Below are 12,015 nucleotides of genomic sequence, written 5' to 3'. Positions count from 1 at the left end.
ATCTCAACGTTTTCAGAAACGCTTCGCATAACCGTAAAGTAAACGAATTCATTCTTGATGTTCGGCGCTACGCAATGAATTGAGATAGGAACGCATAAAACTTCGAGACGAAGGATCAATTCTCTCAAGGCTACCGCGCGATTCAGCTCGGAGCTGCTGGCCAGGTGTTGAGGGTCTGAAGATCTCATTGTGTGGGCGCAACAAAATGGCTCCCTTCTGATGGTTGTCATTAGATTCAATTCTCCATCCACAAAAATTTCATAATTCATCCAACGAGTAATGGCCATGACGAAGCGAAAGCGTCGCCGGAAGCCTCACAAGCGATGCCAAAGCTCGGAAGAGCGTGAATCAACAAATGATTCGGATCTCGGGTCCCGTTCAGGGAGCTGGGACTGATCGAGGTCTATCGGTTTTCCCCGCAAGGAGACCGATTGTTCAGGTCCGACCCAATGCGGATTCGAGTCGAGCCTCACACGACGGGAAGAGAGAGACGGAGCTTCCAGTCGCACGGCAAATAGCCCGCGATGTTTTATTCAAGACTAAAATTTACGTTACATAATCTAGAGGGTTAAAACATGTACTGAATCATACTCAACTCTTGTGCGGCGTCGTGTTTTTCTCGGAGCGCTATTCTCCTGAAGAGAACGGGACAATTTATGGAAATGCACTCGTTGACATCTTCCTCGCGATTCATCATACATCGCGAACACAGATCTCGAACCGTTCTAAGATCATCTTCGTGGCGGCGCAGTTTCTCCAAGCTTATGAACACTGAAACTTGCGGCTTGGCTCTACAAAGGTCGCATACTCGATCGATACACTGACCGGACTTATCGCAGACAGCGCACCTGTTCACATCAAAATATTCGTATACCATGGTTTTTCTCGCTCCTTCCTTCATGGGAGAAATTCTGAGGACCTTAGGTAACTCGTGATACCATTCCGCCGTGCGAACTTTCAGGAGAGCCCGATCGAGGGCAGGGCAAACTATTCTGAGGATATAATACGTGTAATTCGGGCGCAGTCTGTAATCTTCCAGTAGTTTCTTCGGATGAGCGACTAGATCTATGATGCGCGATTTGTCCCAACCCTGAGTGACAATGTAAGGAACTCGTTCGCCCACCAACGGTTCAGCTCGAGGATCTTCGGATTTCAACTGTCGCGCGATTTTCAGAACCGGCACACAGCTGTTCTGTTGGTAATAAGAAGCCCCGTTGTATTCTTTGGCAAACATGAAGCGATGCAAGCCGAATTTACCTTTGAAAATTTGCTCGAAGCTCTTCTGTATGACCTTCTTCACCGCTCCGAAATCCTTAGTGTCGAAGAGCGTTCGAATGGCTTTGTCCAAGATCACCTGTTGGACTTTGCAGCCATCTCTCCGAATGAGCTCGATGCCTTTAGCGTCCAGAACGGGTTCGACTTGGTCCTCGGACTCATACATGTATCCGAAATATCTTTTTTTTGTTTCCAAAACACCCGGATAGTATACTTTCTCGAACTTGAGCTTCATGGGGTCGGGAAACATTGCCGACACCTTTTCGGCGATGTCGTATCCTATTTTGAAAGCTTCGCTCTTCGTCTTTCCGCGCAGGAGGATGAACATGCTGTCCGTGTCCCCGTACACGACTTCGGCACCCCATTCCGCAGTGGTGTTAACCAACTTCACTGCGGTTTCGAGTGATTCCTTGCCCTTACTGACGATTGCGTCCGCGAGTTCGACGAGAGGCATGCGGCCGGAGAAACTGGCGGACGTATAACCGTAAGTCACGTTGGCGATCAACTTCAAACTCAGCTGACGAGCGTCTAGAATCCGATTGAAGGATTTACTTGTTGATTTTTTCATGCCTTTTTTGACCATGAATCGCGTGTTTATAATTTCTTCGACGAGTCGCGGGAGGATACCTCTCCGAATATGGCTTTTGACGAAAACAGATCCCGACGGCGAGATGATTATATCGTCTTTGAGTCGCTTCAATTCCTCGGCGTCCACGGCCAGGTCGCCGCATCCAAATTTTATGGAGCCGCTGCCCTTGATGATATCTTGTACTTTACCGAAACACGTTGAAAAACAGTAGTTATAGGCGATCATTAATGACGGATACAGCGACTGGAAATCCAGAATAACAAGAGGGTCGGTATAGAAATTAGAATAAGGTTCCATGACCAACGGGATCCACTCCGGCGAACGCTGCAAGCTCCGGTCGAGAACGGTGGGCGAAAACGCGACGTAGCCTTTCTTTCGTGTGGACCTGAGCATCATCGATTCCACACGGAACTGCGAACCCCGGCTGAGCACTTCATAGAATTGAATGCCGTAAATGCGAGCCATTTCGCAGGTTTTCGTATACAGCTCCAGTTTCTCGATCAAATGGAAGCATCCCGCACATCTTTTAGCCAGATACGAAATGCATTTGCTCATCTGGAGCGGGTCTTCGTACCACGTTCTCAAGCGGCCCCAGGAGACGACGTGCTCCCGTCGATGAAGGATATGGTAATAGACGTTCTCGAAACTATAATTTGTTAGAGCTATCTCCTTCCTCATCATTCGCCAAACATTCAGAAGGACGCGACCGGTCAGTCGATACTCCCATGATTCGAAATATCGCTCTTTATCCTGATCGAATCTGACACCCGGTGGCATTTCGACCGTGTGGCTGACGCCGGGTTCGTCGATCGGCATCTCGATGGCCACCCTCGAAAACAAAAGCTTGGGGTTTAATTCCAGTGCCAGACATCGATCGATCAGGTAGCCCCACGACAGCGTGTCGGTCTCGTATCCCAGGACCACGTCGGGATCCCACTTGACAATAATTTCACACATTCTCTTGATAATTTCCAGCTCTCCAGAGCATTTGACCAGCTCTACGCTAGCGATGCCGCCTATCTCGGACAGCAACGATCTCCTCAGAGGAACCTGATCAACGCAGCCATCATAAACGACCTTCAGCTGCAGCTTCTCGCCCTCGCCCGGATAGTCTCGATGCAGGACAAAAACGACAGCTAAGAGGGGATCTATCGAAGGATCGGGCTTCAAGTTTTCTCTGGTTGCACAATGAACCTCGCAGCATAGAGAGGTCAACAACTCGCAGTGACGTTCGCATACTTCCGGTGAAGCTCCGAAACTATAGGCGAAACGCAAATCCTGCGAGAGGGTATCGTTGGCGGAGGATTGAGTGTTTTTTTGCACAGATTCGTTTGCCTGCGATGTCACTTGATTTGGCTTCTTCGTTCGAGTCCTGTTGCAGAGCCAGCTCAGAGCTTGCCTTGTTTCATCGGACATCGCTCGCTGCGGGAGGTCATCCACGACGTCCCATTTTTGGGCGGGTTCGGCCTCTGATGGAGAGCTATCGATATTGATGATTTCGATTTTCGGTTCCGTGTTGGAACTACCGGCGAAGTCTCGGGTGGACTCCGCTTCTTCTTTGATACACGCCCCATCGAGGCCAATCTGGAGAGGAGACATTCGTTCAGGAGAAAGTCGAGAGGAATGGTTTTCCCGCATGAGCCGGTCGAACAATCATGTTTGGAACAGAAGAATCGCCCTGATTGCCGACTCAAAATGGGGCTGACGAACCTTGATGTGCGACTTTTCATTCGGCGGGGAACCGTTCTGCATTCCATTCGATTCCAGGTAGACCGGGGCTTTTGCTTGAGACATCTGGAACGATGTTCGGGAGATTACAGCCTATCAGCCCGAACACCCATTCGGAACACCACGAGACTCAATAATGTTCATTCCCTCTGCTGATCGGGATTTATCGAACTGAACGAATCGAGTTTCACTTACGAGGCTCTCCTCCTTCAACGAGGGTTTGAGGTCGGGCTTCTCCTCCCCGTCGTCACTATCTTTCACTTCCACCAATGTGTCGTCATCGTCGGAGAACATGTCACTGCTGTCCGAATCTTGATCTTTCAGACGGGCTTTCTTCGCAACAGTCTCATCGAACCCCGCCCGCGATGCCTCCGTCCGCAAGTCCTCGAGCTCTTCTAGGAGAGTCTGAGTATTCATCAGCTGGGTGCTAATGCTCTCGCTGTCGGTGAATAATGTAGACGCCGGAGATGCCTTGGACTGTTCGTTCAGAATATCTTCGGAAATGACTTGAGACATCTCCAACGATTCGATGTCGTCGACCTCTTCACCGGATGGTCCCGAGAAAAGAATTGAGTCAGCTTCGCCGAAGAGGAGCCCCTCGGCTGCCTCGAGTAAAGTGTCCTGCAGCTCGCTTCGCTCCGAATCCTCATCCGATTCAGCGGGGACGCTGCGTTGCGAGAGAACGTCCTCTACTCCGAGATACTTCATCAGAAGGGCCCGGTAAGAGAGCTCTCTCTCACTGGGGACCAGGTCCCTCTCGATCACAGTGGTGTCCGCGTGAGCGACGTCCTGGAGTCGCGGGTCTTGCCAGATCGCCCTCAGGCCAGGGTTCATGTCTTGTTCCTCATACTGATTCAGCACGTCCTCAACAAAGCAATCGACCTCCATTTGACAACAAGATTGCTTCGGGGGTCCTTGGTCGGAGGTTCTCGGAATGAATTTCCCGATCCGCAGGCTATTCATGCCTTGGAGTTGATGATCAATCATAAACTGGAGAGGGAAGGGTGTGTGTGCTTCGAATACTCGGATAGCGGATCCCAGAACTTGACTCGAGTTCAGAACTTCCGAAGCGCGTTTCAGTGTTCGTGGGTCGGAGAAAGAGATTTTGAGAAAAACTTCTTCATTCGCGTAGTACCTGGCGACGGGTAGAGAGATAAGGCTAAGGCGTTTCCATCAGAGGGTGCTCACAAATGCAAAAGTATGGGTAGGATTTAGCTCATTTAGATCGATCAATCGAGGAACTCACCCGTAGAAGTTGGTTCCTTTGAAGAAAGTTGCTTCGACGATGCGATGTCGGGCAACTTTCGAATGCGCGTTGAGTGCCTTCTCGAGAGATTCGACGAAGGCCGCCTTCCGGCGCTCATCAGGACTCGACTCGAACTTCACGCACAGGTAGGGGTAGATGCGGTGGATGTGGATGCAGCACTTCTTGCCGCTCGATTCTATCCCGAAAACTCGAAGTATCGGCACCTGAAAGGCGATTCCCCTCAGTTTCCGCGATATACGGCGGATGTCATCGCGACTCGCTGTAAAGTCGAACGTAGCAGATGATAGAGCGAATGATCACCTGTTTCAGTTGAGTTTTCGTCGCGCTGGAGAATGTCGTGTCCAGCTTCGGACATGGTTCACTCTGATAGCTGTCGATTATCAGGATCGTACACGACAAGGCCGTCTCACTTTTCCACCAAATGGAAACGTATTAGGAGAGACCCTTCGCTTGAGCCGTATGTACATAAATGTTCCCCTGCTCAGAAACTCACCTCTCCGAGCCCTGGGAGGATTCCATTCGGGCAGGCGTCAACCTTCAAGAATTATGGGTGGGGGACAGAGGCAACATCACGAAGGGAGTTCCCCACGGATTTCTCCTAAGAGCTCTCATCTTCTTGCACCGCCTCAACGGCGAATAGAACGCGCGCGGACAGGCATGTGTCTGCAGACACAACAAACATGGCGCCCTCCACAACATTAGGGTTCCGGTGTATGTCTATGCAATATCTTCGGGGTCTCGTCTCCAGCAGCTGACCGACTAATTTCGCGGGAGGGCGTTCCGAAAAGAGCGATGTCCAGAACAATAGGTAGCTCCACGCGTGGATTTGCAAAAATACGAAGCTTCATCAATCGACGACCTCAGCTTCCCAATCCCAGTAGGAGGGGCAACCCCTCAGGTTCCGATTCCACCTGTCACCTGTCATATTGATCTCTCCAGGGGAAGGAGGGAGGAACTCGAAGAGGCTGACCGCAAGGGTGCCGGGAAGTGAATGCTATGCAGGGTGGTCGATCTCTCTTCTTCCTTCGCGACATCGATCGCCTAATCCATTCTTCTCGCTTCTCTCTCGCGGCGTCCAGTCAAGGGAAAAAATCAAGAGACTTTCGCAAATATCCTCATGAGGGAACAGTCTCCAAATATCACATAGATATCAGATTTTTGAGGATAGGAGGAATGGACGAGCAGTTTCTGATAGCATGCATGACGAATGCCCTAATACATCGTCATGCTTACTGATACGTCTGGTGGACGATTCTAATTGAGGGGAGGGATAGTTGAGGCAGGTGAATCCCGGAACGGCTCCGGGAGGGTCTTCATTCCCATGCGATGAAGATCCCCGCACGAATCCCTCCCAAATTCACTGAGTTTCCGTTCCCTTCCCTCTGAATCAACGGAAAATTCATCAAGACAGCACGTACATTCACGATCCATTGGCTGTAGAACAGCTGAAATATGAGAATCGATCCCGCTCGTTATGTCTTCCCGTTCGAAAGCCTCCGGGAAGGCTCCGAGTTGAGACGGCAGTCGACGGCAATTTCCTCGGTAGAGTCCGCAGAGCGTCGGTCCATAACAGAAAGTCGTAGTCAAAAAAGGTCGAGCTCGTTAAATGAGAAGCTTCCAACTTTGTTCCCTCAGTCACAGAGATCCATTTGAGAAAAATACCGCGATATCAAACAAACAATCAAATTCAATGAAATTATATCCTCCGTCCTCGATGGGTCCAGTTGAGCTCTGACTTTCGAGGCTGATCTCGCCAGAGATCTGATAATATCACAGGCATGCGGAGACAGGGGCTTCTCCAGAGCGACAAGCATCGAGAATATCCACAGTCCGTGCTGTTTGGTGAACTCTGTCTGGATCCAGTCAATGTGGTACTCTGCGAAGAATCGGAGTTATTTCGTGTCACGAAGGGCTTCGGGTGATTCCATGTGGGGGCGAGCTACTGACCTAGTACGCTAAGAATTTGTTTCCCGGAAAGGCTGGTCACGAAAGAAACGAGGGGTTGCCGCATTTCCTTGTGGATATAGTTGAACCAGTGAGGTCTCGCTTCAAGTTTGCTCGAGCTGCTTCCCGGACTCGCTCTAGAGAATTCTCTCGCGATCGCGAATCGCTGTCTAGTGTCGGAGAAATGTGCAAGACGAGCCAATTGCCACTCCATTTCTGGATTGAACCCGTCTGGCGGAGGAGCTTTCTCATCTACCGGGATATGTCGCGTGACTGGACGTCGCTTCGAGTCCGGGATCTGCGCCACGCAAACCTTGCAACAGAAATATTAAATATGAGACTCCACGACACGATGCTCGGAGAGAAGCATCGCTGCTAACATGAATGACCGTCAATCCTGACTTCAGACTCTTCCATACCTTGGCACATAATTTGGCTTCGCGATGGACCCTCCTGAGGTACTCTGATCCTGTCAGTGGAGCTTGCGTTTCATCGATAGGCTTTCCATCATCTTCGAAAGGTATAGCTGGTCGTTTGATCTCTTCCTCCGAGTCGGACGAATCAACTAGAAATCGGGGAGCCAGGGTGATGATTCGGGACTACATCACTCCGAACTTTCACTGCAATCCGCTGGCTCCTGATTTTTTCCCCAGTACGGAGACCATTCCGGGAACAGAAAGCTAAAGATACTGCAGGAAGTACAAACTGTCGTTTTCTCCTGGGACTTTCATCTCCCTCATCAAGTAGTCCTAGGTTTCGTTGAGCAGCGACGTTCCTCCTGTCGCTCTCGTCACCTTTTGAACATGTCGTGACACCGGGCCTTCGGAAACGCGCGAGGGGCTTCTCGAAACGTGATGACGGATCCGGGCTTGTCTGGGTCAACGGAAACGCTCGGTCCCGTATGTCTGACCACTGGAGGCTTCCAACAGAGTCGATTCGACTTGGGTGTACCTCGGAATCTGGAAGGGCGACCCTTCTCCGTCGAATGTTGTCGGCACCACAGGTTGGGCGGACACTTGGGCAGACGGGAGAGCCCCCAATATTGGCCCAATGCCGTTACGTTTCACCGTCATCGATGCGGGCCGAGATCCGACCTCATGATCGAGAGCTCCCTGGAGTCTGGAAGCTTCCTCATACGAAGGTCCTTCCCCTAAAAAGACTTCAATGGAAGATGATGAAATCTGAAACTACAGTACCGTCTCAAAGTCCAAGGCAGTGTCTCGACGTTCTGAATCGCGCGCCCACCCCCGACGCGTCGTCTGCTCTCTATCCATGAAGCCCGCGGTGTTTACACACCCATCGTCTGCCGCCAGGCGTGAGGAGGACCCGTCTCGTGAATTCCGCTCCTGCCATCAGCTGCTGCCGAACATTGTTTACTGTACTTTTCCCCCGATTCGGAGCACATCTGCGCAAACTTACGCGGCAAGATAGATACCGCGGAGCTCGAAGTGAAGAACTCGGCTCCGGTTTTCACGAAGATTTCGCCAGCTCCGACATGACGAAAAATCGCCCGGAAGCGATGTTCGAGCTCGAATCTCAATTCGTGCTTCGTGTTCCGCCTGAAGTAGCCGGAGACCTCCGCGAAGCGGTTCGTCAGGGGAATAGCAACCTGAAAGACCGACTCGCCATAAAACTCGAGAGTGATAATCGTGTTGGGAGCGTAAGGTAAGTTCTCTTCGTTTCGGTAAGCGAGCCTCCGAGAGCCTGAAAGCGACGACAATTATTATTGATTCTGTCACAGGTTCGATTCATGGCTTCTCCCCGCCCGGGTCTACGACTTACCATGCGTGATCGAGTCGCACAAAACTCTGGATAGGAAGACTTTCTACAAAACTGCGGATATCTCCCAGATAATGATTTGTTATGAGCCCGGTATGATAGTGCAGTCGATCCCACCTACGATGTACATCGATTTCTCAAGTTTGCGATCGAAGATTCATCGAATCAATGAACCATTATTCCTTTCAGGACAAGAACCGAAGTCAGAAGACGAAGCTCCTTTGCGTAAGAGGAAGGACGCTCTGACCAAGAAATATCTCTATCCTCATGGGATCACCCCTCCGTTGAAGAATGTCCGCAAGAGACGTTTCCGTAAGACGCTACAAAAAAAAATCATCGATTTCCCGGAAATCGAGAAGGAAGTCAAGCGCCTGTTCAGAGAGGTGAGCTCCCGGCTGGGAGGCTGGGAGAGCTACATATCACGCGATATCGCCACCAGGCTTTCAGGCTCGGTGTGTGAATGAATACTCATTCCGTTTTTCGCCGTGACAGGACAATGAAGCTGAAAGCGTGCGGTATGAAGTCATACGTGCTGAAGATGAAATGAAAGCTGATGGCAAAGGAGCAATTGAGGTGACCAATCATCCAGGACCTGATCACCAGGGTAAGTGTGTGATTTCGAAGCCCCAGTGATTCCTTCAAACCCCCGTGGGGAAGCGTCGAATTTGACGTCCCGTTCTCGATTGTATTCTAGGTCCGAGCGGCCTAGGCGATCAGACCATGGACGTCGGTGAGCACGATCTCTTTGGAGAACCCCTGTCGTCTTCTGACGAGGAGGGAGAGCAGCTGAATGTCAATGTCGACTCCACCGATGATTCGAGGAGTCCCCTGAAAAAGACGAAGAGCAGCGATGCGAAGGACCTCGTCACACAATTCTCTCAAGGTATCGTTTTCAAAATTAGCACAAACTCATCTCGAGGAATTCAATGGAGTAGGAACTCATATCGAAAGTGAAACTTGTCTTCATCGAAAAATATCATCGATTTCCTTCCTTCCCAGCCTCTGAATTCTCGGATATGCTCAATGAGAACATGGGCGAGGAAAGCAACATGTCTGCGCCGGGACCTTCGAGTTTGCAGCAGGGATACGAGGAAGAAGCTGAAGCTGCTCGCGCTCTCGAAAGCGACTTCCCCAAGGACGACGAGGTGTCACAGAATACTGCCTATCATGAGAGACTCGCAGAACTGGATCGGGACATGATCCGACTGACGGTGAGAGGACCCAACGTGTTGAAATCATCGCTTGAGTAGAGTCCCTGCATTAGAGAGCCTACGTCGAGCTGGATCATTCCGTGGGTCTGATGCGATGCTCAAATTTCATATCTCTCCGCAGGAACAACGCCGTCAGCAGGAGTCTGAGATCGCCAATATCGAGAACATGGCTCTGCGGCAGAGATTCCAGTCACTCTTACAGAATATCAAGCTCGAACAGGCTGAGAAGCAACGAGAGTACGATAATATCGTTCAACTTCTACACCAGTGATATGACTCTGTATATATGTATGTCTTGGTCACGCATCCCATTTACGGAACAAGCTCTGTATGATACACACCACGGAGACCAGAGGAGTCGTTCAGCTTTGAAGGCAATAATTGTCTGAGCTTCATAAGACTTTATTCTTTGGGAAATATAGGTAGTCACAGCCCGGCAGCCCCTGTGCCGACCCCATCGGAAGGCGGGCTTTTGGATCATTCGACGTCCGTCTAGCGAACCCCGAGCACGCCTCGTCCCCCGTCGACGCTGTGTAGATTGCCGGTGCAGAAAGATGCCTCATCGGAGGCCAAGAACGCGATGCAAGAAGCAACTTCTTCCACGTTTCCAGGCCTTCCCAAGGGATGAGTGCGTTTGGAGTTCTCTAAGAACATTGCGTATTGCTCTTCATCCAATCCTCCGCGCCGCTGCAGCTCTGCGAAAGGTGGTGATAATTCATCGTGAACTCATGGGAGATCATCAAATCCCATGCGGGACTATCGTTGAGTTATTCACGAATTCACACAGGGGGAAAAACCCACGCTCGCTCACCGGTTATGATGACTCCCGGATTGACAGAATTGACTCGGATCCCGTCGGCAGCGACCTCGAGAGCAACGGTTTTCGTCAATTGATCGAGGGCGGATTTTGTCATGTTGTAGGCACAGACTCCAGAGAAAGATCGAATCCCGTTGACCGACGAGACGTTCACAATATTGCCCTTGGTCTTCCTCAAGTGAGGGATGGCGAGCTTTGTGAGGTGGTAGGGAGCTCTCACGTTGATGTTGAACATGTGATCATAGGCATTCATCGACATCGCTTCACAGCTCCCCATAGAGATGACACCTTATTCGAGCACGCTTCGTTGAGACAATACCAAAGAAAACTCTGTTCCAACTCGAACCATGAGCCGCGGAACCCCCCGATCACATGCGAGCAGGGAAAGTGCGAGGCGCTGCGTAGAGCCCCCGAATCCGCGGTCCATGGGGGAGGTTTTCCGCGGAAATATCCGTCAAGAATCATTGCTCTCACTTACCTGCATTATTGACGAGCACGTCGATTCGCTCAAACTTATTGACGGTGCTAGCAATCAGGTTTTCGCGGAATTTATCGTCGCCGATATCTCCCACGATTGGTAGGACCGAATCTTTGTTCGAGCCGTTCTTCTCACATTCCGAAACTAGCTTCTGTAGGGCGTCCTTATTGCGTCCAGTCACAGCTAGCCTAGCTCCCTCCCGAGCGAAGCGTAGTGCGGCTCCGAATCCGATACCAGACGAGGCGCCTGAGCGAATGATGAACTAATTTCAGCGCTAGTAACTTCGGTACGGTTTGGATTTTGGAGCATCATAATTGAATATCAAACGACACCCCCACGATCGCAGGAATAGAACGCTCAGGCCACTAAAGTTGACGTACCGGTGATCAAAACGACTTTCCCCGAAAATCTCATAGCCATGTTTGACATAGGAGGGAACCTGCCGGTGCAAGTCACTTGCTCTCAATGTCACTCTTTGAGATCAGCGTCGCTGTTTGGAAACAGGCGGTGGAATTCTACGATTGGATACCCTCCTTGATGGCTGACCATCCGGCGAACCAGACAGGTGACAGTACTGCTTGGCTCTCAACGGAGAGGGAACAACCGGTCGGCCGATCTCTCTTGTTTATGTGCGCGAACAGCTGATCTGTTGGTGCTCGTCGGAGAGCGAACTTCAAGTTTCAAAGCAGTCCCCATCAAATGCTCGACAACAGGCTTATGCGAGCCTCCAGGATTGATGCGTTCCCGCTCATTTTTTAGCGAGTGTCTGGCGAATATGACGAGTCAGAGCCGCTGAAGCTCTTTGCGCCTGGTGGCTAGGCTGGCTGGACGGATCCCCGCGGCAAATTCGGAAATTGAGGTCTCTTTCGGAAGCGCCTCTCACCGTTTTCCCTACGCAGATCCCTGTCTCTGCTCGAGCACAGAGGC

The 12,015-nt window shown here is 50.9% G+C and overlaps 4 protein-coding genes across 4 annotated transcripts; 1 reads left to right on the top strand and 3 right to left on the bottom strand.

Annotated features, from left to right (window-relative positions):
* Positions 1-500: 500 nt before the first annotated feature.
* Positions 501-5,378, bottom strand: PolZ1 (DNA polymerase zeta catalytic subunit). The gene is given in 5 exon segments (XM_029111032.1): positions 501-3,386; positions 3,657-4,727; positions 4,839-5,062; positions 5,160-5,268; positions 5,353-5,378. Coding segments are annotated over 5 exon segments (4,248 nt in total). The 3' UTR covers positions 501-568.
* A 1,088-nt stretch (positions 5,379-6,466) lies between these two features.
* Positions 6,467-8,074, bottom strand: Gem2 (Gemin 2). Its single transcript, XM_003741799.2, has 5 exons — positions 8,000-8,074; positions 7,510-7,762; positions 7,223-7,368; positions 6,807-7,116; positions 6,467-6,735 (listed from the first exon to the last, which is right to left on the bottom strand). Exons 2-5 carry the CDS (start codon positions 7,541-7,543, stop codon positions 6,491-6,493), a joined length of 735 nt encoding a protein of 244 aa, XP_003741847.1. The 5' UTR covers positions 7,544-7,762; positions 8,000-8,074; the 3' UTR covers positions 6,467-6,490.
* A 55-nt stretch (positions 8,075-8,129) lies between these two features.
* Positions 8,130-10,064, top strand: LOC100905720 (TATA-box binding protein associated factor 7). Its single transcript, XM_003741792.1, has 7 exons — positions 8,130-8,468; positions 8,545-8,675; positions 8,772-8,965; positions 9,075-9,186; positions 9,277-9,465; positions 9,582-9,793; positions 9,915-10,064. The coding sequence occupies exons 1-7, from the start codon at positions 8,299-8,301 to the stop codon at positions 10,062-10,064; spliced, it is 1,158 nt and encodes a 385-aa protein (XP_003741840.1). The 5' UTR covers positions 8,130-8,298.
* A 119-nt stretch (positions 10,065-10,183) lies between these two features.
* LOC100905574 (3-oxoacyl-[acyl-carrier-protein] reductase FabG) lies at positions 10,184-11,631 on the bottom strand. The gene is made up of 4 exons (XM_003741791.1): positions 11,469-11,631; positions 11,089-11,334; positions 10,605-10,898; positions 10,184-10,488 (listed from the first exon to the last, which is right to left on the bottom strand). The coding sequence occupies exons 1-4, from the start codon at positions 11,515-11,517 to the stop codon at positions 10,286-10,288; spliced, it is 792 nt and encodes a 263-aa protein (XP_003741839.1). The 5' UTR covers positions 11,518-11,631; the 3' UTR covers positions 10,184-10,285.
* Between the last annotated feature and the right edge of the window lie 384 nt (positions 11,632-12,015).

Source organism: Galendromus occidentalis, unplaced genomic scaffold, assembly GCF_000255335.2.
Source record: "Galendromus occidentalis unplaced genomic scaffold, Mocc_1.1 scf7180000077198, whole genome shotgun sequence".
In the NCBI taxonomy this organism is placed as follows: Eukaryota; Metazoa; Arthropoda; class Arachnida; order Mesostigmata; family Phytoseiidae; genus Galendromus; species Galendromus occidentalis.
This window is presented reverse-complemented; position numbering and strand designations above follow the sequence as displayed.